Genomic DNA, 27,247 nt, shown 5'->3' on the forward strand with positions numbered 1-27,247 from the left:
CACCATTATAGTGACCAAAACCAGAGGTGTCATGCACATGCCCCCTCAGATTTTTGAGCCAAGTGGATTTTGAATGCATGGATTTATTTTTTTTCATACAAGCACCAATTAGAATGTGCAGTGCGGCACAGCATCAGCTGCTAAATTCAAATCTGCGTTCGCTGGCTGGCGCTGAGCCAGAGACAGATGCGTTTTTACAGTGCTGCATATTGTAACCAATCACACAAAATTCTGTTGAGCGTATAATTTTATGGCATGACACCAATATCTGGTACTTAAGTAAAAAGTCAGGTTTTTATGCATAGTTAATAGATTACACTATTAGGCTACTGTGCCCATCACCCATTCTAGATCAACTAACATAATCTATAAAAGTGCAAAATGCATTTACTTACACATATTTGAGAATCGAGATTTCATGATATAGTTAACACGTTTGGGAATATTTTGAATAAAAAGAAGAAAATAAAACCAATAAAAAAAGCCAATATCAGTTATACAGAGCTGCTGTGTGTCAAGCATGAAGGCCCAAATAGAATTTGGCAATAATAACCGAATAAGCCTATAGCAACATGCATGCATGTTATTGCCTTAAAGGTGCAATAGGAGATCTCGGGAAATGCTAACTTTAGCCTGATAGTACTGAAAGCGAACGTCCCACCCTCCCTGCAATCGCTGTACAAAGCCATGCCCCCTGAATGCACATACGCTCAAAGAGCAGAATACCAGAGACAACAATAAATTACTACAATAGGCTACATCAATGGTTCCCAACTACAGTCCTCGCGCCCTCCCCGCTCTGCACATTTCATATGTATATCTTATCACGTCCGGCGGTTGTTCTATTCGACCGTAAGTCATAAGTCCCCTGCGAAGTGGACATCACCAGATATTCACCAAGATTCCAGTTCAAAACGAGCATATGTGTTCCATACAAAGGGCATTAAAGTGTGCGAGACGTGAATTTGAATTGTATTTATTTACAGAATATTATGTCACACTTCACACTTCTCTAGTAAGTTTTATCTGTGTGTGAAGACGCTGCGCAATCCGTGAATGAATGTTCCGAAGTGAAATAAACTTCAATGGATTTTCCCTGCTCAGGGAGTAGGGAGCAGTGAACACTGTGTAGGGATCATGTCAATCGAAACACAGTTCATGCACATAGCTCTCTTCTAACGAGCTGGTTATGTGAATTGGCTGCGTTAACTAAACAGACGGACTGGAATTGGGAACTGCTGGGCTACATCATGTGTCATTCACCGGTGAGAAAACTTCATAGCACAGTTAGTAAAAGTACTACAGTACCAGGAAGGAAGATTGGGTTGTTGATGTTTGCCTGCCATTCTCGCTTTGTCTGCACAGCATGCATGAATGCGCTGATGACGAATCGTGTCTTCGCGAACAGGGTGCGCAGAGGTATGCAAATACATGCGTTGACAGGCAGGTAGGAAAGACAATTAAAACGCTCGGACCGAACGTTTTGATTGGACGAACATTTCTTGGTCCTACACCTTCCACAGAATATATTTAGCAATTTTACCCAGTGTTTACACCGGATGCGAGTGGTGCAATGTTGCTATAGACAACAAAACCCCATTATAGTCAGTGATTCTGTCTACACTGGATGCGACACAGATTGACACAACAAAGTAAACGGTTAACTGATGGCCCCTTCGATTTCTGACATACTCCAAGCATTCATGCTGCTTCTGACCTGAAAGGGAAATGGATTCACGACATGACACAACAGCACTCGCGTCCAATATAGATATGGTATTAGGATCACAAGGAAGGCAATTAAAAAACTATTTTTCAAAAGTTACACTACACAGTGACTTGTAATCTTGTAATGACATCTGTATGGTTCTGTTGATGGAATATTCCTCTCTAGTAAACCACTGAACTGTCTGGACTTCTTGTCCAACTCAAAATGAGATCGAAATGAGAGTAATATGATTATGACGTTAATTCTTAATAATGTCACACTTTAAGCTCTTTCCTATCTATGTGACATGATCCTCTCTATGTATTGGAGCAGGAGGATTTCAAATAGCAAAACAATAATAAACAGTAGTGTCAGATCTTTACTATTGTTACTTAAATAGGGTTTTTGCAGTATGGTGTTTGCTTAGTCAAGCCACAGTCTTCATCTCTCTGTTCATATATATCATATATTTGTGTAGACTAAACCACTTACATGACATTTTTAGAAGACAAATTATTGCTTTAATTCAACTGAAAAATGGTTCATTTGAAAGGGGTGCTCACATATGACCATGGCCATATGGTGTATGATATTGTATGGTATTAAATTATTTTGTAAAATTTGTTGATGGTTGATATGCCAGGGAAGGAAATATCAACCATCTTGATATAGGCCAAATGCAAAGCTCATGTGAAATAAAGTTTTAAAACTTTTAAAAATAAAGTTGAATTTGTACATAAAATAAAAATGAGGCATTTTGGATTCTAGTGTGTAATCATGAGGATAGTCTCATTTATTTGAATTAAAAATTTCTCTGTGTTCTCTTTGCAGCATTCTGAAATCCCAGCCAGTCTAGAAGCCACAGATGAAGTCCTGGAGCGTACAGCAGGAACAGACATAAATAATGTGTAAGTGAAATTCCATTTAATTTGTATTTATTTCTTTAGTATTATATCTCAACAGCAATAGAATTTGTTGACTTTTTTTTCTCATTCTCGTTCTGGACATCTGTCGTGTCTTTTTGGTTGTTTTTTTTTCCCCCTCACTCACATTCCGTAGTTCTGTGGTCTCCTTTCCAAAAGATTACTGGTTAGAATGAAATAAAGAATCATATAATTATTTTTATAATAAGTAAACCAACCTGCTCCATGGTGGTCCTCCGAAGGCTTTGCTGGCTACACCATCATGGAGGTCGCCTCATCTTCTTATCCATTCCTTCTGAGATCCATAATCCTCTCCTCTTTCCACTTATTCATTGTGGGGGGATGGGTAATGTCACAAATCATATGTTCTAGGACTCTTGTTTTGATGTTTATTGTATGTTCAGGACCTCACCATTATCCAAAATTCTATAATCTTTTTAGCGCTCTTTAGATTTATTTACAGGTACATCTCAAAAAATTTGAATATCGTGAAAAAGGTCAATATTTTTTGTCACTCATTTCAGAAAGTGAAACCCATATATTATATAGATTCATTACACATAGAGTGAAACATTCCAAGCCTTTATTTCTTGAAATTTTGATGATTATGGCTTACAGATAATGAAAACCCAAAATTCTGTGTCTCAGAAAATTAGAATATTACATAAGATCAATAAAAAAAGGATATTTTAAACAGAAATGTCAGGCTTCTGAAAAGTATGTTAATTTGTATGCACTCAATACTTGGTTGGGCCTCCTTTTGCATGAATTACTGCATCAATGCGGCGTGGCATGGAGGCAATCAGCCTGTGGCACTGCTCAGGTGTAATGGAAGCCCAGGTTGCTTTGATAGCGGCCTTCTGCATTGTTGGGTCTGGTGTCTCTCGTCTTCCTCTTGACAATACCCCATAGATTCTCTATGGGGATCAGGTCAGGCGAGTTTGCTGGCCAATCAAGCACAGTAACACCATGGTCATTGAACCAGCTTTTGGTACCTTTGGCAGTGTGGGCAGGTGCCAAGTCCTGCTGGAAAATGAAATCAGCGTCTCCATAAAGCTTGTCAGCAGAAGGAAGCATGAAGTGCTCTAAAATGACATGGCAGCCCAAATCATCACTGACTGTGGAAACTTCACACTGGACTTCAAGCAACATGGATTCTGTGACTCTCCACTCTTCCTTCAGACTCTGGGACCTTGATTTCCAAATGAAATGCAAAATTTACTTCCATCTGAAAAGAGGACTTTGGACCACTGAGCAACAGTCCAGTTCTTTTTCTCCACAGCCCAGGTTAGACGCTTCTGACGTTGTCTCTGGTTCAGAAGTGGCTTGGTAGCCCTTTTCCTGAAGACGTCTGAGCGTGGTGACTCTTGATGCACTGACTCCAGCTTCAGTTCACTCCTTGTGAAGCTCTCCCAAGTGTTTGAATCAGCTTTGCTTGACAGTATTCTCAAGCTTGCGGTCATCCCTGTTGCTTGTGCACCTTTTCCTACCCAAATTCTTCCTTTGTCAACTTTGCATTTAATATGCTTTGATACAGCACTCTGTAAACAGCCACACCTTTCAGTAATGACCCTCTGTGACTTACCCTCTTTGTGGAATGCGTCAATGTTCGTCTTCTGGACCATTGCCAAGTCAGCAGTCTTCCCCATTATTGTGGTTTCAAAGAACAAGAGATATCCGGAATTTATACTGTATGGATGGTCATTAATTGAAACTCAAATGTAAATATTCTAATATTTTGAGATACTGATTTTTGACTTTCATTAGCTGTAAGCTCTAATCATCAAAATTAAAACAAAAAACTTTTGAAATGTTTTACTTTACATGTAATGAATCTAAAATATTTTAAAGTTTCACTTTTTGAAATAAGCTACAAGAAAAAAGGAACATTTTCACGATATTCTAATTTTTTTTTTTTAGATGTACCTGTATATATAATAATGTATAATTATAAATTATATCAAGTATATTTGGACAGGCAGCTCAATTACACAACTGTAGCTCTATTTTTATTGCACCTGTAAATGTACTTAGTGTGCTATCTTACTATTGGCATTGTATGTTCTACACAGCTAACGTTAAGACATTAACTAAAAGGTTTTTTTTGCTTCCTGCTCCAGGTTCCAGCTCACAGTAGAAGTGTTTGATTACATGGATACAGAGCTTCGATTAGCAGAAGCTGGTGAGTGTTCAGTTTTTATGATTTATATTTAATATGTCCACAACCCTTTTCAATGCAATTATTAATTATTAATTATTGTAACAGTCAGTAGTGGAATACATAATTAATATGTATGAATTATAAAAAGATCATTCTGTCTAATAATAATGAAAATAAGAATAATAATGATATTTGAAAATAATATACTACTAGTATATTACATTAAAATATGTCTGAAATGTTTTATTTTAAATAATTATTTTAATTAAGAAAAAAACATTTACATGTTACTTTGTTGCGTGAAATATTTAGTCATTAAATTAAAGACTTTAAATATCATTAAGCATCTTAATTAATTTATTTTCTCTTTCCACAGTCGCGCCTTTGGCTTTGGCTCATCACTGAATTAGCAAATGTGTTTGTAAATGTTTCTGGCATACCAAAATCAGCCTTGTTTTTCTAAGCATATAACCGTGCAGTCATTTTAATTTTTTTTCCCCCAAAATAATTTGTGATTTTAGCAAATATGCAAATCAGCAGGAAATCAAGTTTAAAAAAAGACATGCTAGATATTGAAGTTCAACACTTTTAGTTTTCTATGTGTGTGTGTGTGAGCGGGGGATAATCTTGCATTATCTGGTACTAAGTTAAATTATTCTTTATATTCCTAGTGCTTCGCCAGCTTAATATGTCCATTGCTATCTCCACACTGACGTCAGGCCAGTGTAAACTAGCACCTCTTATCCAGGTCATCCAGGACTGCAGTCACCTCTACCACTACACTGTCAAACTGCTCTTCAAACTGCACGCCTGTAAGAGTTCTAGCTCCGTCATGGGCCAGTAATCATATTAAATGTGATTTCATTCCAGTAATCATATTAAAAACTGAATGTTGTTGGAAATGTCTTAATAATAATGACGCATTGGAGACACTTTCTGGACTTCCTGTTTGTTAATACTCTGAGATAATTAATGTTCTTGTTGACAGGTTTACCAGCAGACACACTTCAGGGACACCGTGAACGCTTTCATGAGCAGTTCCACAGGTACATTCAAGAATTTTCAAATTTGATTAAAGCAGAACATTTTATTTTGACTGTAGCTATTCTGCATTTACCATGCAGAAGTGCTTGCAGGAAACAGAAATGCAGGGAATAGAAAACAAAATGTTACATGTGGATAAATTCATTCCTATAATTCATGGTTGATTTAACTTTCACTTTAAGTTCACCCCAAAATGCTAATTTTGTGATCATTTTCTCACCCTCATGTTCCCTGCAAGAAATTTTATTTTCCCAGAATGTTCTGGTGTCAAGGACGTTGCCTAGTAACATTCCCAGAACAGTTATTATAGGTCCATTTGCGATCTCATGTGGATTTAATGTTGTTGAAATATACTATTTATATAGTATATTATATTTAAGTGGGTTGTTTTTAACTTGTATGATTTTCTTTATTCTGTGGAACACCTAAGCAGAAGTTCTAAAGACTGGTCACTCTTTTCTGTGCCATTACAATAAATGAGGACTAAAGCTTTTCAAACCTGAAAAGGATGCAAATGGTCATAAAAACGGTCCAATATTCCAAGTAGTCATACAATAGCCTTGTGTAATAGCCTCATGATGGTGGAGGAGAGAGACTGAGCAAGCGGATGATTTGTAGAAAGGGAGATGGGTCATTACTAGGAATATAACTAGAAAAAGAAGGGTCAAGATCAGGCAAGAGTTAGGACCCATGTTAATATTGGAAAGCTGCTAACACATTTGTTTCTGTAAACAGATGGGCCTCTCTTGTAATTTTGTCTAGCTCAATCAGTGAATGAGGATGAGTAAATGCAGTTTTTTTTTTTTACTGCCCCTATAAGTCAACAAGTTATGAGAATGACTTATCTATGTGTAATACATTACAGATAATTTTTTTTACTATTGTTTTTTTTTTTTGCTGTTTTTTGTTTTCTGTTCTTATGCGCAATTTATAATGATTATTAATGATCATCTTTGAATATATATATATATATATATATATATATATACATATATATATATATATATATATATATATATATATATATATATATATATATATATATATATATATATATATATATATATATATATATATATATATATATATATATACATACATATACATATACATACACACAGTGGTGTGAAAAAAAAGTGTTGGCCCCCCTCCTGATTTTTTTTTATTTTTTTTTTTTTGCATGTTTGTCACACTTTAATGTTTCAGCTCATCAAACAAATTTAAATATTAATCAAAGATAACACAAGTAAACACAACATGCAGTTTTTAAATGAAGGGGGTTTTTTTTATGAAGGGAAAACAAAATCCAAACCCACATGGCCCTGTGTGAAAAAGTGTTTGCCACCCCCACCCCCCCACTGTTAAAACATAACTGTGGTTTATCACACCTGAGTTCAGTTTCTCTAGCCACACCCAGGCCTGATTACTGCCACACCTGTTCGCAATCGAGAAATCACATAAATAGGACCTGCCTGACAAAGTGAAGTAGACTAAAAGATCCTCAAAAGCTACACATCATGTTGAGATCCAAAGAAATTCAGGAACAAATGAGAAAGAAAGTAATTGAGATCTATCAGTCTGGAAAAAGTTATAAAGCCATTTCTAAAACTTTGGGACTCCAGTGAACCACAGTGAGAGCCATTATCCACAAATGGCGAAAACATGGAACAGTGGTGAACCTTCCCAGGAATGGCCGGCCGACCAAAATTACCCCAAGAGCGCAGCGACAACTCATCCAAGAGGTCACAAAAGACCCCACAACAACATCAAAAGAACTGCAGGCCTCACTTGCCTCAGTTAAGGTCAGTGTTCATGACTCTACCATAAGAAAGAGACTGGGCAAAAATGGCCTGCATGGCAGAGTTCCAAGACGAAAACCGCTGCTGAGCAAAAAGAACATAAAGGCTCGTCTCGATGATCCCCAAGACTTTTGGGAAAATACTCTGTGGACTGACGAGACAAAAGTTGAACTTTTTGGAAGGTGTGTGTCCCATTACATCTGGCGTAAAAGTAACACAGCATTTCAGAAAAAGAACATCATACCAACAGTAAAATATGGTGGTGGTAGTGTGATGGTCTGGGGCTGTTTTGCTGCTTCAGGACCTGGAAGACTTGCTGTGATGATAAATCCTGAAGGACAATGTCCGGCCATCTGTTTGTGACCTCAAGCTGAAGCGAACTTGGGTTCTGCAGCAGGACAATGATTCAAAACACACCAGCAAATCCACCTCTGAATGGCTGAAGAAAAACAAAATGAAGACTTTGGAGTAGCCTAGTCAAAGTCCTGACCTGAATCCTATTGAGATGCTGTGGCATGACCTTAAAAAGGCGGTTCATGCTCAAAAATCCTTCAATTACAACAATTCTGCCAAGATGAGTGGGCCAAAATTCCTCCACAGCGCTGTAAGACTCATTGCAAGTTATTGTAAATGGTTGATTGCAGTTGTTGCTGCTAAGGGTGGCCCAACCAGTTATTAGGTTTAGGGGGCAAGCACTTTTTCACACGGGGCCAAATGGGTTTGGATTTTGTTTTCCCTTCAATATTTAAATTTGTTTGATGATCTGAAACATTAAAGTGTGACAAACATGCAAAAAAATAAAAAAAATCAGGAAGGGGGCCAACACTTTTTTCACACCACTGTGTGTATATATATATATAGATCATTTTTGCTATGCTGTTGTTGTAATATTAGCTATTGTAATAGGACTGATTCCTCCATACTTGAGCAGTCTGATGTGCCAGCTCTTAGTCATTGCCTGTGTTGCATAGCGTGTTTGTGAGTTTGGGGGAGGAGCAATGAATGATAGGTGTGGGGTTTTTTGGGGTAGGCTTGTGTTTGAGTCTCAATTTCAAATAGCAACAGTGTTTTTTTTAGAAATGGCTTAATTCATCTTGAAGTGAAAATATCGTTAGATAAAATGTATACTTGGTGGCAGATATTATTTGCCCCTCAGTTTATTATAGTACATTATAAAACTATGACAGCGTTTTAGTGCCACGTTAAAAAATAATAAAAAAGTAAGATTGCGAAATTAGTCATATTTCGAGAATGAAGTTGAATTATTACGAGAATGAAATCATAATATTTTGAGAATAAAACAGAAATAATGAGAATAAAATCAAAATATTTTGAAAATAAAGTTGTAGCAACTTTATATGGACTGGACGGCTCTTTTGTGCGAAACGTGTCATTAATAACTGAGAATATGTTAACGTATAAAGCATGTATAAAAGGGCCTATATAATTATGTATGCATCCAATCACTTTTCTCGCACCTCACTTAAGTGGCACCCACGGGTTGAAAACTCCATGTTTCGTGAACCGAGCTTGCACAAATTTTCACAAATTCAGCTCTGCTAACTTGACTAATACAAAGTTCTGGCATGAAGACAGCGCAGTCTGATAGATCTAACTCAATGTGACAATGACATCATTATCACATTGCACATCTGATTGGTTCTCTTCTGTATCGGTAGCCAATGAGCTCGCTGCTCAACATTCAAATACATGACTAGTGCTTGCTGTAGCAGTTGCAGCGTCCACATCTAAAATAATTGAATGCTCTTTTAATCCATATTGCTGTGTATATTGGTCTGCCTAAGTGAATTAAAAAAATGAGCAGTCATAAACAGTTTACACTAAGTGTCATGTTAGCAGTTAGCATTGTATGCAGGAGCGAAATATTAAGCATATAAGCAGCAGCGTTTACGAATCTGTGTTTATATAGCTGGAGCAAAATGCAGTCTAGAGCATGTAAAGCATGTCTCGCTCTGAGAACACACTGATAGTAACGGACTTGAAACGGGTTAAATGAAATGAGCATTCTTATGTATGCATTTCAACTGGGGTTCGCCATATCCAGTGGCGTAATCTCAATGTCATGTTCGTATAATTCTAACAGAGGTGGGTAGTAACGAGTTACATTTACTTTGTTACATTTACTTGAGTACATTTTTTGGGTAACTAATACTTTTAGAGTATATTTTAAAATGGGTACTTTTACTCTTACTCAAGTATATTTTTAGAGAAAAAAACGGTACTTTTACTTCGTTACTGTGGGCGACTCTCCTCTCGTTACTTTATCTTAATGCAATACAAGTTAAAAATGCTTCAGTTTATTCCAAACGCGCCTTCTACTTTTCTCTGGGCAATGAACGATGCCCATTCATTCTTTTGAGTCGATTCTGTTTAAAGGCTTTACCAATCCACTTGATTGGCTCTATCACTCTCTCCTCTCCACCTGTAGCTGGTGTGTGGTGAGCGCACTGGCGCCGTTGTCCTGTGGCTGCCGTCGCATCATCCAAGTGGATGCTGCACACTGGTGGTGGTTGAGGAGAGACCCCCACATGATTGTAAAGCGCTTTGGGTGTACGGCAATACACAATAAATGCGCTATATAAATGCATCATTCATTCATTCATTCATTCATTCATTCAAACCAGTTGGCAAACCAGTGAATCGGTTCGCGAATCAGTTTGAATGATTCGTTCAGTTCCCTGCCGCACGCGCTGAGTCTCTGAAGCGGTTCTCACTCAGATAACAGAGAGTTTAAGAACATCAAGAGCGCTGAAGACGTGGCTTTGGATCTACAGTCAGTTGAAAGCAAATCTGCAAAGGCTTGTTTGGTAGAGGTATATGAAGATCTTTTATTAGATGAACACCGCGTGTGCTGTCTACTTTTCCACAGGTATAGGCCACGATACCACTATGACACTACCAGTTCGTTGTACATGTACCTTACATTAAATACAATGTATAATTTATACATTAAATAAGCTGTCACAGAGTATGAAATGAACACCTGCGGAACTTGCGTTAGCTCTGCGCAGCGGCGTGCGGCCTGTTCTAGACACAATTAATATTCATATTTTTACAATATTTATGCTTGCAAAAATATAGGCTACATTTGTTTACATTTTGCAGAACAGAAGATCCGTCAATATGCATTTGTTTCGTTATGTTCAGAGCAGCCATGTGAGGAGTTTTCAGAGGTTATAGGATAATACATAATTAATTTACTTTAAAATATAATTTAATTCAGTGATGCAAGTCAGAATTTTCATCAGCTGTTACTCCAGTTTTCGGAGTCATATGATCCTTCAGAAATCATTATAATATATCAATTTATTACCAGTGTTGGAAACAGTTTTGCTGCTTAATATTTTTTGGAACCTGTGACATTTTGTTCAGTATTCTTTGATGAATAGAAAGCTAAAAAGAGCAGCACTGATAATAAATCATCATGATTTCTGAAGGATTATGTGACTCTGAAGACTGGGGTAAAGGCTGATGAAAATTCTGATTTGCATCACTGAAATAAATTACATTAAAAAAAAAAAAAAAAAAAAAAAAAAATATATATATATATATATATATATATATATATATATATATATATATATATTGAACGGCTGTGTGTGTGTGTATACACATTACATAAATGTAATCTATATATCTAAATAAAAATAGACTATATTCAGTACCTATATGATCCAAAGTAACTAGTAACTAACTACTTGAGTAGTTATTTTTTTTTATCCGATACTTTTTTACTCTTACTCAAGTAACTATTCAGACTATTACTTTTACTTTTACTTGAGTAAATATTTCTAGAAGTACTTTTACTTTTACTTGAGTACAGTTTTTGGGTACTCTACCCACCTCTGAATTCTAAGGTTGATGTTTCATTAGCTGTGCTGAGTGTGCGGTCGATTCCACCTGCACGCAGTGTCAGAAGCATGCGCTTATTGCAGTCATATCAATGACAGTGTTGCGGGAGAAGAGAAATAAGTGTTATTGCTTAAGATCACTATCTACGGTTGTTGTAATCCTGAGTGAAATGCATTATTGGTAATGTAGTTGAGAGAAATTTGTTTCTGTGATGTGCTCTCGCTGTGCTGTGTAGTTCGGAAACGGAGGAAGAACGTTTATATTCTGTTTTATTTCAGTTCATTCAAGTCAGTCCACCCAGGGGTTTTTATGCACTGTAACCCTGACACTTTTATCTGCACAAGAGTAAAATGGCATGCATCGGCTAACTTTGTCCGTCTCATCATTGTACAACCATGAATTAATGCGCTGTTATGCTGCCACTGGGACTGATGAAATGGAGAAAGTAACAACAGTTATCAAATGACTTAATGATAATTGCTCAGGTGGGTGCTTTGGTCTTATCTATCAGATTGCAACATATATCCATTTGTTAATTAACATTACACATAAGCCAGTCGGCATGGTAGCCAAGGCTCACATAGTCATAGGCCACTATTGTTAAGCCGGTCGGCAAGGTAGCCAAGGCTCACATAGGCTGCATCCGAAAACTTAGGCAGCTGACTTGCTGCCTTATGAGGCAATGACTTTGCAGGCAGCGTTTTTGCACGAAGGCACTTCATGAAGCTGATTTCGGACAGGCTTCTGAGGCAGCGTAATGGTTTAATGATCTACAACAAAATAGAACGAGTTTTGGTGATAACTAAACAAATATTGAATTACTATAATACTAATTTCTCGCTAGAAATAACATCAAAAATGCAAAAAGTTGATCAGAAATATATATTTATACACAAACTAACCACCAAACGCAACTTTCAGACACCATCTTTATTTTTTAGCTCAACCGTCACGGAATGGAACGCACAGGATTGTGGGATATCAAAGGCAGCGAAGGATACATCCATGCTGCCTTCAAAAATCGACCAGATGAAGGTATCTCATGAGACAGGAAGTGAAGCTAACTTTGGATTCGGACGTGCCTTGATGCCTTCCTACCTTGGAATGTGTCCTCCGAAGGCAGCATTTTTCGGATGCAGCCATAATCATAGGCCACTAGTGTTAAGACGGTCGGCGTGGTAGCCCAGGCACACATAGCCCACAGACCACTAGCGTTATGCTGGTCAGTGTGGTAGCCCAGGCACACACAGATAGTAATACATGCGGTTCACATGGCTCTTCAGAGCAGCAGCAGTATATATGTCTTGGCAATAGATCTACTTGTCGGGGGTGTTTTGTCTTGTTTTTGGCTTGTATTGTCTATTTTATGTCTCCTGCTTTGTGGGGGGTTATTTCATGTATGTTACATGTGCAGCAGCAGTATTTCTTACATGCTAACAGCAGGATGTTGTGGATGTATTGGCAGAAGCAAATCTCTTTACTTGCTCTGCACCAGAAGCAGCAGCGTAGCAGATCTATTACGCCAAGGCTTTAACAAGACATGAATATTGTCATGTACATTATCATGCCAATCCCTCTGAGAGTTGTCATGACAGAACTAAATTTCAGTGTTATCTCCTGTTTAGGGCTGGGCGATAGATCGATTTGATCAATTTACTCGAATGTGTAGTTTACGTCGACTTGTTTAAAAGAAAATCGGTTTTCTCTTTAACATTCGCCGACGCTCCCCTCTAGGCTCCCATAGTTCTGAATGGGCTCAGCCCTCCCCCCGCATGCTTGCCATATAGGGTTGGTCCGATAGACGATGCCATCGTCCATCGCCGATGGCTGATAGACATCACAATGCCGGCATCGTGATCCTTCCCCCCATACCCCCTGCAATCTGCCACATCCCAATACCGTGTACGGAAAGAAAATGTCGTGTACTACAGAACTCCTTAAAGGGAATAAATACTTTACTTACTTACTTTTGTCATTTAGCAGACGCTTTTGTCCAAAGCGACTTACAAATAAGAAAAAGTAACTAAAACTAAAAAGTTACAACTCTATAAATACTATCTACCCACATATTTAAGAAAATAAAGAAATTAAATCAAATTGACACATGCATATAGCAACAACATTTCAATAATAAACATATCAATGAAAATTAAATAAAAAGCTACTACTACCTCTTGCCGGTGTCCCTGCCCGGTGGAGTCGCACGGTAGAGTCGATGGTCTTTACACTCTTTACTTTTTTACTTTTGTCATTTAGCAGACACTTTTGTCCAAATACGAGATAGGAGATAAATATATATTTCAGTACTTTCTCTTGCAGTTTTATCATTGGGTAATCATACTGTATAAAAAATTGTGGGCATCAGGGAGCTGCTATGCCTGGCATTGAAACTGCTTTTGAATGCACAATCGCTTTTTAGTTTCACTTTCACTTTTGAGGGGATCGCACGTAAGTAACTCTGTTTATACTATGGAGCGGCAGTACTTAATAAATTGGCCCGAGGGCCCTAGCCCGGCCCACGTCCGACAGCTTATCAGAATTACCGACCCGAGCCCGTCTTTTTTTCCACCAAGATTCAATTCAAGATTCAAGATTTTTATTTGTCACATACACAATTATACAGGGTATAACCAGCAGTGAAATGTAGGTCAGGTCCGCTCCAAGGACAGTGCAATTATAAAGTATACAGATATTAAGAAATAGAAAAGTAGGAAAAAATAAGAGAATAAAATAAAATATAAATATGAATGTGCAGGTCAGTATGTTGTTGACTTAAATAGTAATAAGAGGAATGTGCAAAAAGAATGTGCAAAAAGTTGTACAGCGTATTTAAATAGCAGCAATATGAGGTAGAAAAAAATTATGAATAATTATGAATAGCTTATTGATATGGTGATATTTACATGGAGTCGTGTGATGTTATGACACGGAGTTAGAGTTTAGGAGCCTAATGGCCTGGGGGAAGAAGCTCCTTCTAAGTCTCTCAGTTTTCTCCCCTTCTCCTAAAAGAGTTTATACTACTGTTTCAGCTATTAAAATAGTTCAGTTTTGTGTGTAATGGCAAAATTATTATATTTTGTTTTTTTAAGTTAATTTAGAAAAACGTTTGGAGCATTTTTGTTCGTTAAATAGCCTATAAGTTTTTTTTTTTTTTTTTAAAGTAACGACCAAGTGGCCAGCGGCATGAGCTAATCACAGAAGCTTCATCTGAAGTGGAATTTAGATGTATTTACACACTGTTTAATGCAGGACATGAATGCATTTAACCTGCAGTCAAAAGATAACCTATCTCAAACGATACTTTAAATGTGAAATTTAAACCGCCAGTAGGTGTCACCAAGTCACTGTTAATAAGTGAGTCATTGCGACTGAACTGAATCATTTAAACGGTTGATTCATTCAGGAACGAAACACCGTCACGTTGCTCAGAGATGCAAAACTGTGCTGTGGCTGTGTTTGGGATTATTTTTGTTGTCGAAATAGAGCAAAAACAAAGTCTCTTAATTAACTTTTTGTTTATTGAACTGTTGTAAAAAAAAAAAATCTATGTTATCATGCTGATTTTTGGAGACAAACGGCACTCTTCGTGTGATATTGATTTACTATATGAAATGATATAATACAGTTCTGGCGCCGCCGTCTCTATGTACTGTACAACACGACATACATTCAGTGTTAACTCAGCGGTAGATTTACTCTCACGGGACACTGCACTTATTCGCAATCACAAAAGTACATTATTTGTGTTTTAAAGCCTTGCCGGTTAAACTTTTCATTCACACGCTAGTCTGACGTGCGCTTTTTCTGAGCCCGTACACCCGAAGCGCGCAGACGAAAAAGCCTGTCTAACAGCGCCTGATTACTCAACTAATTTATCTTTTGAGCTAATACTGTCAAAACACACAAGGTTTACATATAGACTCAGTTGGTTATGTATAAAATGAAAGTAAAGTTGAGAGAAAAACTGTATATTAGATGCGTGCAGGTCTTAAAGGGACAGGAAACTAAACGTGCTGTCGACTGTCATTAAAGGGATAGTTCACTCTAAAATGTAATTTCTGTCATTATTTACTCACTCACATGCTGTCTCAAACCTCTATTAATTTCTTGTGCTGAACCCAAAAGAAGATATTTTGAAGAATGAGGGTAACCAAACAGTTTCTGGTCCACATTGACTTTGATAGTAGGAAAGAAAAATCATATGAAAGTCACTGTGGACCAGCAACTGTTTGGTTTTCCACCTTCTTCAAAATAGCATTTATGTTCAGCAGAAGAAAGAAACTCATTCAGGTTTAAAACAACTTTTGAGTAAATGATGGTATAAAAATAAAACATCATGACAGAATTGACAGACAGATGACAGAACTCACTATTCTTGACTGATAAACTTTAATACAGTTGCTTTAGGAATCAGTCTGTAGTTTTTTTTTTTTTTTTTATATATATTTGTTCATTCAAACTCATTGAATGCTCCTGCTAAATACACCTATTGTACCTGAAAATTAAACACGGTTTGTTTTATTTGTATATTATGTGTATTTGTAATGTGTATCTTTGTTCTTATTTTTTAATAAGAAAGATAAAATAATGACACAGATTTTTATCTTCGCCCACTTTGGCCTAAATATCTGCCATGTCTGTTTTTTGGTTTTTTGTTACCTTGAAAGGCTTTGTCTTTCTAGTTTGGCTGTAATGCTCAGACAACTTGTAAAACCAAAATGGTAAAAAAAAAAACAACATGACACAGAATCGTGATAAAATCGTGAATCGTGATATTACTAAAAAAAAAACGTGATATATTTTTTCCATATCGCCCACCCCTAATATAAATATACATTTTCTGCCCCTATATCTTCAATTTTGTGATCATTTTAAATGCATTTTAACAAACTGAAACACGTAGTGAAAGAACGCACTCTAAATGCGCGTGCACTAGTCTAATCTACTAGACTTCACGGCACTCTGTAGGAGTGTTTTGTTTGGTTTTTTGCTAAATACTGATAATGTCAAATCGCACATCGTTAAAACAACAATTACGATATTGTCGCAAACGATATCGCACACCCTGCACCACTGTCTTTTTGGCTAATTTGTGCAAAACCTTTTGCTAAACTGTGAAAGCTTCATTTTAACCACCAATGCAATGATGCAAGTATTTACCTTACCTCTACATTCTTGCGAAGGGGTGATGTCGAGATTTTATAGCTGCTAGTTTGGTCTAGGCAAACACAGCTTACACTGCATAATAGAGCATAAACATGGCCAGGGGTTCACTTCATTTCCTTCGAGTTCAACTTCAGCAGAATATGACGGGGTTTGGTTTTCAGCTGGTTCTGCACCATTAACGCCTGTCTTGTCCGTCTGCATCTTTCTTGTGGTTTTAGCGCCAGTTTGTTCTCCTGCCCAATATTTACTGCAGTCGTTTCCAGGGAGCAATTTTATTTTATTTTTTTTTAAATGTGTTTTAAAATGTAGTGAAGTACAATACTTCAAACAAAATATACTTAAGTAAAATTACAGATTTAAAAAATTACACAAAAAAGCTACTCAATTACAGTAGCGCGAGTAAATGTAATTCGTTACTTTCCACCTCTGGAATTTGGGAATGTTTTGGAAGAGCTGAGGGGGGAATTTAAATCCAGATTCAAGGATGTGAATGAGCACAAGGAGATTTTCAACTTCATTGAAAACCCCGTCCATGTGAATGTGTCATCTCTCACTCCAACTATCACTCTGCTCTGCCCTACACGGCATGCTGCTGTAGAAAGTGAAATGGTAGAACTGCAGACAAAAGACATTCTCAAAGTTGAACTCAGAGCAGGTGTTGGTCACTTCTGGAGTTTGGTGTCCGAAGAAGATTTTCCCACTTTGAAGCCACTTGTGCAAAAAGTGATGTCCTTCTTTGTGAGCACATACACTTGCGAGTGAACATTCTCAACCATGAACACTATAAAGAGGAAAAAGAGAAACCGCCTCTCCAATGAACATCTTGAATGCCTCACAAGGATTGCAACAACAAGCTGCAAATACAACATGAAAAAAGTCAAGGAAATGCATGCATACTTCCGCTCATCCCAGCATTAAGGTAATCCTGCTTCTTTTCATTAACGGAAATCATCTTGTCTCAGTTACAAATCTGACTGGTAAATGATAAAGAATGATTTTTGTTCCCCCCTTTTGTATTTTTTGCATTGCATATTATATGTTGGGATGACAGATTGATAAGCAGACATGCTATTTATGACTGGATGTAACTTTTGATACTTTGCGGTAAAAGTGGCTCTCCTATTGACTTTGTCCTATCAATGCGGCTCTCATGAAAAAAATAGTGAGTACCCCTGCCCTACAGTATAAATTCCGGGTATCTCTTGTTCTTTGAAACCACAATAATGGTTTTAGATACGTTTTAGATACCATATTACCTGCTTTTGCTCTATTTCTCCAACAAAAATCATTCCAAACACAGCCACAGCACTGTTTTGCGTCTCTGAGCAACATGATGGTGCTTTGCTCCTGAATGAATCGACCGTTTAAATGATTCGGTTCAATCGCAATGACTCACTTATTAACAGTGACTTTCTGCCACCTGCTGGTGGTTTTAATTTCACATTTAAAATATCTTCATTTTTTAAAATAATTTCAAACATCAGTTTTCAACGTTTTATGTTTCAAATATCAAAACATTATTTATGCATTTGTAACAGCAGGTTATCATTCTATGTTCCTCTGAGCTGCATTAAACAGTTTGTAAATGCATCTAAATGCCTCTTCAGATGCATTGCAAAGATACATTTTGTTGATACTGATTTAATTTGCTTGCAAATGCAAGAATTTGACACACAAGATGATGCACACTTTTAGAAAAAAATGGCTTAAAGGTAAAAATGCCCATAAAACTTATTGGAAAAGATTCATTTATATCACTGCTGTGAACTGACCACACAGAATATGAAGAATATTAAAAAAAATTCAGGAGTCAGTTGTCCATGGTAGTCCTTAAAATACCAGCACAATAACACACTCAGCAAAATATTGTCTAATTATCGTTGTCGATAAAATCCCAGAAAATATCAAGAGATAATTTTTTTTGTCAATTTCGCACACCCCTAATTCATGTTATTTAATTTAAATAATAAAATTATTTAATTGTTCATAAATTGGATTGCCGGGTGGAAGAAACTGTTCTTGTGCCTGGCTGTCCTGGTAATTGTGGCTCTGTAGCGTCAGCCAGATGGCAAAAGTTCAAAAAGGGGATGACTTGGATGTGAGGGATCCAGAGTGATTTTCTGAGCCCTTTTCCTCACTCTGGATGTATACAGTTCTTGGAGGGTGGGCAGGGGGGCACCGATAATCCGTTCTGCAGTCCGAACTGTTCTCTGTAGTCTTCTAATCCCTGATTTTGTAGCTGAACCAGACAGTTATTGATGTGCACAGGACAGATTCAGTGACGGCTGAGTAGAACTGTTTCAGCAGCTCCTGTGGCAGGTAAAACTTCCTGAGCTGGTGAAGGAAGTACAACCTTTGTTGTGCTTTTTATTACAATGGAGTTGATGTGAGTGTCACATCAACTCCATTGGATGATGTTGGATGATGTTGACTGCATCATCCATGGACCTGTTTGCTCAGTAAGCAAACTGCAGGGGGTCCAGTAAGAGTCCAGTAATGTCCTTAAGATAAGCCAGAACCAGTTTTTCAAATGACTTCATGACAACAGACGTTAGTGCCACAGGTCTGTAGTCATTAAGTCCTGTTATCTTGGGTTTCTTTGGAACAGGGATGATGGTGGAGCGTTTGAAGCAGGAAGGGACTTCACACAGCTCCAGTGATCTGTTGAAGATCTGTGTGAAGATGGGGCCCAGCTGGTCAGCACAGGTTTTCAAGCAGGATGGTGTCACACCGTCTGGGCCTGGTGCCTTCCTTCTCTTGTTCCTCCTGAAGACCTGGCGCACATCTTCTTCACAGATCTGAAGTACAGGAGTGGGGGAGAGGGGGGTTGCAGGAGGTGTTAACGGTTGTGTAGAGAGATGGTCAGGACGGGTGTAGGGGGTTTCAAATCTACAATAAAACTCATTCAGATCTTCAGCAAGTTGTTGATTCACCTCAGTGCTGGGGGATGGTGTCCTGTACTTGGTGATGGCTTTCAGGCCTTTCCACACTGAAGCGGAGTCATTGGAATTGAACTGATCTTCCAGGTTTTTAGCGTAAGTCCCCATTCTGTCCCCATTTCTGTAGGCGTCTGAGTTTTGCTGTAAACCATGGCTTATCATTGTTGAATGTTACATAAGTCCTGGTGGGAATGCATATATCCTCGCAGTAACTGATATATGAAGTTACAGTCTCTTTGAGCTCATCCAGATTGATGGCAGCAGCTTCAAAAACACTCCAATCAGTAAGGTCTAGACAGGCTTGTAAAACCCGCTCTGTCTCCATCATCTCTTTACAGTCCTTACTACAGGTTTAGCCTGTAGGTTGGTATAAGATGAACCAGGCAGTGATCAGAGAGCCCCAAAGCTGCCCGTGGAACAGAGTGATATGCATTCTTTATTGCTGTCTAACAGTGATCCAATATATTACTTTCTCTGGTGGGACATGTAACATGCTGTCTGTATTTTGGCAGTTCACGTGAGAGATTTGCTCGGTTAAAGTCCCCAATAATGATTAAAACAGAGTCTGGGTGGTGTTGTTCTGTGTCTCGCTCGTCTCGCTTCCCCTGTCTGCGCATCCTGCGTTTGATCAGAGCTGCCACTGTGCCAACCACTATGTCCAGCAAAACATCCGAATAATCGAAAACTGGTAGGAGATTTTGTAGCGTGTTCTGCCGAATGTTCAGCAGTTCCTCCTTGGCAAAACTGATCGTGTTTGACAAACAAAAAAAACAGCAAAAACTAACAAAGACACCAAAACAACTGGATAGCAAAGCACCATGGCTGCCATGAGCGGCGCCATCTTGAACCATACGTAGGCCACGACTTCCCCAATGGCCAGTATGTGTCATGTAGATGTACTTGTTTTTTTCTAAAAATGAACATTATTTTGAAAAATCTCATGCCATTTATAAACAGTATAGGTATCGATAAAACTGTAACAAAAAGTATCGGTATCATAGAAAAAAGGTACAGTATCACACATCCCTATCCTGCACCTACCACTTTACCAAAACCATATTGAACTTGCTGATCAGTAAAGGTTTCCTCAAAGGTCTAGGAAGGGGTTTAAGCATGGCAACAATATGAGCTAAATGTGTTAATGTGCCTGTCCCTCCTATCAGTGTGAGGAAGCCATGGTTGTGTTAAAATCTAAATTCACTATCTTTAGAGTCCACATATTTGCTTCTGTTAACAGATGAGTTTCTTTTGTAATTTTGTCTAGCTCAATCAGTGAATGAGGATGAGTAAATTGTTTTTTTGTTTTTTGTCCCTATAAGTCCCTTTAACACAGTCACTCCCACTAGTGAATTCCAATGTTGAATTCTATATTTTCTATGTTTCTTCTGAGAATTATTATTATTAAAAGACTATTATTTGAAACCTTCCTTCGTCGCTTTTATAGCATAGCACCCGTAACAATTTCAGCTACATTGAACTGTCTGTGTAAATGCATGTGACTGCCACTCCAGTCACACAGTTTCTTCTGCAGTGGAAAGATCGGTTTTGTAGATACTGATTTCATTTGATTGGTAACAGCCCTATATTGTCTCATTTTATTAAGTGAAATTAATAAAATGTAAGAATTTGATATGACAGATGATGCAATGCATTTAATACCTTTAAATAGGCCAAAAATTACCTGGAATTCATTTTTTTATTTTTTTATTATTATTATATGCAGTATTAAGTCATATAAAACGTAATTTCCCAACAACAAAACTGTGGCCAGTGAATATGCTGAGTGACTAGTAAATTTGGAAAACCACTAGCCACAGTGGCTTGTGAGCAAAAAAGTTAATGTCAAGCCCCGTTTCGTTTCTTTTCTTTTCTTGTATGCAATTTATAATGATTATTAATTATCATTATTTATTTTTAATTTTTTTTAAGCCTCAAAACATTCCTCAATAAAGCTCGAGACATGCAATACTTCAAGAGGCTCATCCAGATACCTAGATTGCCTGATGTAAGGAAATTATCTTTGATTATTATATATTGATCTTATTTACAGACACTGCATATGGATCACACTTTACATCCATACATCCAAGCATTTTTTTGATTATGTATTTTCAAAACCCCTTTTTTCTGTTTAAGTCTCCACCCAATTTCCTTCGCGCCTCTGCTCTATCAGAGCATGTTAAACCCATGGTTGTCATCCCAGATGAAGAAGAGCTTGAGGAGCAGGAAGAGGATGAACCCGAGCCTCTGGTAGATGTTAGGGAGGCGCAGCCTAGCATGGCCTCTCAGCCACAGGTACTTGCAAGAAACCAATAAGATGTTATGCATCTTCATTGTGTTGGCACATTGACATTTTTAGAGGTTGGGGCTTTCTTGAATTTCTTGGCTCTTATGCAACTTCTTGTCCTGTTTTCTTTTTTAAGGGTGATATATTTGATCAAGCATTTGGACCACCAAATGATGGATTTGATGATAGGCAAGTCATACTTGATAGTCGTACTTTACATAATTTGTTTAATTTAAATATGAAGGTGATATTTATGGAAAGTTTATACTTTGAAGACATTCTGTATCTCTCAAGTATGTACCTGAAATTTACTCTGTACTTTCTCTGTAACACAGAGACCTCCAAATCGAACATCTGAAACGAGAAATTGAACTTCTGAAAGCTGAGCTTGAGAAGATCAAAGGAGAGGTGAGACACAGGCCGTAATATTTTCAAGTACAATATTTAAGCCACAGTCTTTGAGATGAAACAGGACTCTAGACTACCACCTAGACTTTCCAGAATATCACAATTTTCATACACCAGTATCTACGTTCAAACTGGTAATGCCCTAATTAGTGCTGGTTGGATGCTGGGTTGTGTTGTGGGGTAAGTTTTGCTTGCTACACAATAATGTAAGGCAGTTTGACTCAAAACTTTTTATTTTTTTTTCAATTTTAACAAAAAAAATGTGTCACAATCTCTCTGGGAAGAACGTGGAATGAGGAGACGCAGGAGAATACTTCAACAGACACTTTAATCGAGCAAAACGAAGGGATACAACCACTGGAACTCAGGGATGACATATAACACTGGACGCTGGAGACAAGGAAACACAGGGCTTAAGTAATTTAGAATTTAACGAGGAGATTATGGGACACAGCTGAAACAAATGGAACTAAATGGGGACCAAACGAGAACAGGAACACCAAATATGGACATGGAGGGAGAAACTAGGTCAAGGAAGGCACAAGGGGAGCAAAACACAAAACAAGACAGGAACACAAGTCTGACATTAACTCCCCCCCTCCTGGAAGGTGCGTCCCGCGCCTTAACACTTACAACGGGGATGGGTGCTCTGGAGGCCCCTTAGGACAGGCTTACACGGGGACGGCTGGGTTCCAGAGCGGGACCCGTTCCGGGAGGTCATGGCGGAGCAGGGAGCTCGGGGGGCCATGGCGAAATAGGCAGAGTCGGGAGCCATGGCGGAGCAGCCTTCGATCCTCGTGCCGGCCCCAACAGCCGGACCCCTGGGGACAAAAGTCTCTTTCTCGGCTGGACGTGGGAACGGAGCTCTCACTGGGCTTAACTCAGGAACTGGAGCGCTCTCGGGGTTAAACATAGGAACTGGAGCTCTCTCGGGGTTAAACATAGGAACTGGAGCGCTCTCGGGGCTAAACTTAGGAACTGGAGCAATTTCTGGGCATGACTCCGGGGACTGGAGCCGACACTGGAGTGAACTCTGGGGCTAGTATGAGGCCCGAGAGCAGTCTTTTTCTCCTCATATTCTTCTTCTGGTTTGATGTGAGGGAGGCAGCTACAGTCAGCTGAGGGCTTGACTTCGGTGCGGCTGGTGGGCTTGACAGCAGCGTGGTTGGCGGGCCTGACTTTGCGGCAGCCGGTGGCCTTGACTGGGGAACGGCCGTCGTTTCTGAGCTGAGGATGATTGTGGAGCTTCAGAGGATACGGGGGTATTTGGGGTGGGGCAGGCGGTCCGAGCCGTTGGTGCGGTATGTGGGGGTTCCTGGTGAGACGCGGCGTGCCTCAGAGGGGACTGGACGACGAGACTTATTAGTTTCCTTAATTTCTTCTACTTCAAAATTGGAACTGTTTAAATAAAGAATGAGATTAATCAGCTTGATCGGGGGGGAAAAAAATATTCACACATGGGAAGATCGCAGTGGATCGTCTCGTCGTCCAGCCCCAGCTGAAAGCACGCACCAAGAGCGGCGTCGTGCCAGCTCAGCTGGTTAACAAGCTCGAGGAAATCCTCCACATACCGTTCCAACCTCCGACCGGCCTGCCGCAAACCCCACAACTTCAGCAGTAATCATGTTTTGGTCCGGTGTTCTGTCATAATCTCTCTGGGAAGAACGTGGAATGAAGAGACGCAGGGGAATACTTCAACAGACACTTTAATCAAACAAAACGAAGAGATACAACCACTGGAACTCAAGGATGACATATAACACTGGACGCTGAAGACAAGGAAACATAGGGCTTAAGTAACTTAGAATTTAACGAGGAGATTATGGGACACAGTTGAAACAAATGGAACTAAATGGGGACCAAACGAGAACAGGAACACCAAATATGGACATGGAGGGAGAAACTTGGTCAGGGAAGGCACAAGGGGAGCAAAACACAAAACAAGACAGGAACACACGTCTGACAGTATGAAATTAAAAAGTAAAATAAATTATTTATACTCTTAAAGGGTTTGTTTAAAATTACTATTGTATTTCATAAATAAGTGCAATAATGTTACATTTTGGCCTAAACACATTTACAGAAGTATAAATATAAATGCTAAAAATAGGTTCATAACCAAAATTACTGCAATTATATTCCATTATACAAAATACATTGTTAATAATATAATAGCATTCAATATGAATATACCACATTACTGCCAAAATACCATTGTAACAGATAGTGTTAGTACTACAGTAAAGCCATAGTAAAATTTAGTAATTTGTGGATTAAAAGTCTTTTTAACTCTTTTTATTTTTCATTTTTATTTATTCATTTTTTTAGCTTTTTTATGGCACAATGTTTTTTTTTAGTTTTAGTTTTTTTTTACTTTCTTGTTTACCTTCTTGTTGTTGAGAATGTCAGTGCTGATTAATGTTGTTTTAAACTAGTTTAAATCACAAATACATTTTTGAGAATTCGGTACCAAATTCAAGGCTTATCACTAGATTCTGTGCCAAATTCAAGGCACTAGAGATCGGTCTGTGAGTACATGCACCTGTAAACTCTAAATTTGCCCTACGTTGTGTGTAAATGGCCCCTGTGATATGATTCAAATGTAGTAGTTCCTTTGTACTGCTTTTGGAGAGTTTGCTGTTTGATATTTATCTTAGGCAAGAAAGCTAGCCACTATTCCACTGCACTAGAAAATGTAACCAGAACATTGATAAAAATTTCTTTCTGTGGGCAGTCGTGGCCTAATGGTGGCCACCCAACTGCTCCCCGGGCGCCGCAGCATTGGCTGCCCACTGCTCTGTGTGTATGTTCACTACTGTGTGTACACTTGGATGGGTTAAATGCAGAGTATGGGTCACCATACTTGGCCACACACCACTTTTTTTATGCACTGCACTATGTATGTACTAAGATCTCACCATTGTGGTCTATTGTTTCACCTCTGCCCTGTGTTCAGGCTCAACGCTATATCACACAGCTCAAGTCACAGATCAACAATCTTGAGACAGAACTGGAGGAGCAGCGTGTGCAGAAGCAGCATGCCCTGGTGGAGAATGAGCAGCTACGCATGGAGTTAGAGGCCCTCTGCCGCCGCAACACTGAACATGAGAGTATGCAGACCAGCTTTGTTGAGGCTGAAAGTAAGTCTGGGCTGCATGTACATACATATTCTTAATTAAAAAAAAATGTGGCAGCTTATTCTAATGACTTTCTCGTATACAGAAAGAGCCCAAGCAACAGAGTTGCGTTATAATAAACTGAAGGAAAAGCATGCTGAACTTGTTGCCAATCATGCTGAACTCCTCCGAAAGGTATGACAAAGAATGCACTGGTTTAAATAAACAATATACCTCTATACATAAAAAAATTGCTCAAATAATATAGTTGTGAATGTGTCCTTTTTCTTTTGAAGAGTGCAGACACAGTGAAGATGCTCTCAGCCACACAACAGACTCAAGAGGAAATTGAACGAACTAAGCATCAGTTAGCATTTGAGGTAGAAAGAGCCAGACAAGAAACAGACATGAAGGTAAGTGTGCGCACGTGTCTTTCTTCCCTTGAACTGAAACAGCCCCCAAAGACTGATTGTAACATGTTATCCTGCTGCTTTAGTTTGAAGAACAGAGGTTTGATATGGATAAGCTGAGGAGGGAGCTTGAAGGGAAGAATGCAGAGATCCAGAAAGTCAAGAGTTTATTACAGACCTCTGAGAAGGTATAGTATATCTTCCATGTTAATATAACTTTCAAGATGCATTACCTCTGTTCCAAAACCTAGTGAACTGCCTACATAAACAGCGTTTTAAGGCATCACAGGTTTGTTATACCGTTAAGTACCATTAGGCCTGGTTTATATGAGACCGATCTGGTGGTGTTAGCTAGAACGATGTTAGAAGTGCCGTCTAATAGCCACAAGAGTTGTTTAATGAAATTGTACAAATATTTTAGACTTACAGTACTTGCACCACTAAAACCAAAAGTCTTTAAATCCAGTTCACACCCTTGGTTCACAGTGCCGTAAAAAACAGAATGTAAATGGAAATCAGATAGGTTACAAGTTTCCAAGGAGATTTTTAAGAACTGTATGTCGGCCTATCAGTGTGCTGTTAAAACAGCTAAAACTGAATATTTCTCAGAATTAATTTCTAAAAATTCACATGATCCAAAAGTATTGTTTAACTCATTTGATAAAGTGGTTAATCACAAGAAATCATCATTTCCGGATGCTAACCCTGAGTTATGCACAAAGTTTTTAGATTTTTTTAGGAGTAAGATTGAGGTGTTATATGCATCTATTCCGAGTATTTACTTTGCCTCCGAATCTTCCAATTCGGTGACTGACAATGCCCAGCTAACTAGTTATTATCCAATTGATCTTGATAAATTGATAGTTAATTTTAAAACTTAAACTGTCTACCTCTCCAGCGAATTTCATGCCAATTCGTCTCTTTAGAGAGGTGTTAGTCAAAACAGCTGGACCAATCACACCTATCATCAATAGCTCGCTGAACTATGGCGTTATTCCAACCTGTCTTAAGTACTCAGTGATTCGTCCATTTTTGAAGAAGCCAAATCTCGACCCGTTTGATTTTAGTCATTTTCGACCTATTTCCACACTGCCTTTTTTGTCGAAAGTGTTGGAAAAAATTGTCTCTCTCCAATTGTCTGCATTCTTAACAGACCACCACATTCATGACCGTTTTCAATCAGGATTTAGGGCCCGTCATAGCACCGAAACGGCTCTTCTTAAAGTGTCAAATGACATCTTGCTCACTTTGGATTCTGGTGGCTCTGCTATTTTAATTTTGCTCGACTTTGCTTCGCCTTTGATACAATCCACCATAGGATTTTGTTAGATCGTTTACATCAGGAGGTTGGGATTAGTGGCATTGTTTTACAGTGGTTTTCTTCTTATCTGTCTAATAGGTCTGTATCTGTTA

General features: G+C 38.4%; 1 protein-coding gene across 1 annotated transcript in view; it reads left to right on the plus strand.

Annotated features, from left to right (window-relative positions):
- LOC306869598 (huntingtin-interacting protein 1-related protein-like) overlaps positions 1-27,247 on the plus strand; it is a 111,258-nt gene that overhangs the window by 50,566 nt on the left and 33,445 nt on the right. Inside the window, exons 6-17 of the mRNA XM_079416390.1 lie at positions 2,540-2,616; positions 4,752-4,813; positions 5,464-5,604; positions 5,781-5,838; positions 21,543-21,618; positions 21,750-21,908; positions 22,037-22,089; positions 22,236-22,308; positions 25,265-25,448; positions 25,531-25,619; positions 25,721-25,837; positions 25,921-26,022. Coding sequence (XP_079272516.1) covers positions 2,540-2,616; positions 4,752-4,813; positions 5,464-5,604; positions 5,781-5,838; positions 21,543-21,618; positions 21,750-21,908; positions 22,037-22,089; positions 22,236-22,308; positions 25,265-25,448; positions 25,531-25,619; positions 25,721-25,837; positions 25,921-26,022 — 1,191 coding nt within the window. The remainder of the gene's footprint in view (positions 1-2,539; positions 2,617-4,751; positions 4,814-5,463; positions 5,605-5,780; positions 5,839-21,542; positions 21,619-21,749; positions 21,909-22,036; positions 22,090-22,235; positions 22,309-25,264; positions 25,449-25,530; positions 25,620-25,720; positions 25,838-25,920; positions 26,023-27,247) is intronic.

Source organism: Barbus barbus (genome assembly GCF_936440315.1).
Source record: "Barbus barbus genome assembly, chromosome: 5".
NCBI lineage: Eukaryota > Metazoa > Chordata > Actinopteri > Cypriniformes > Cyprinidae > Barbus > Barbus barbus.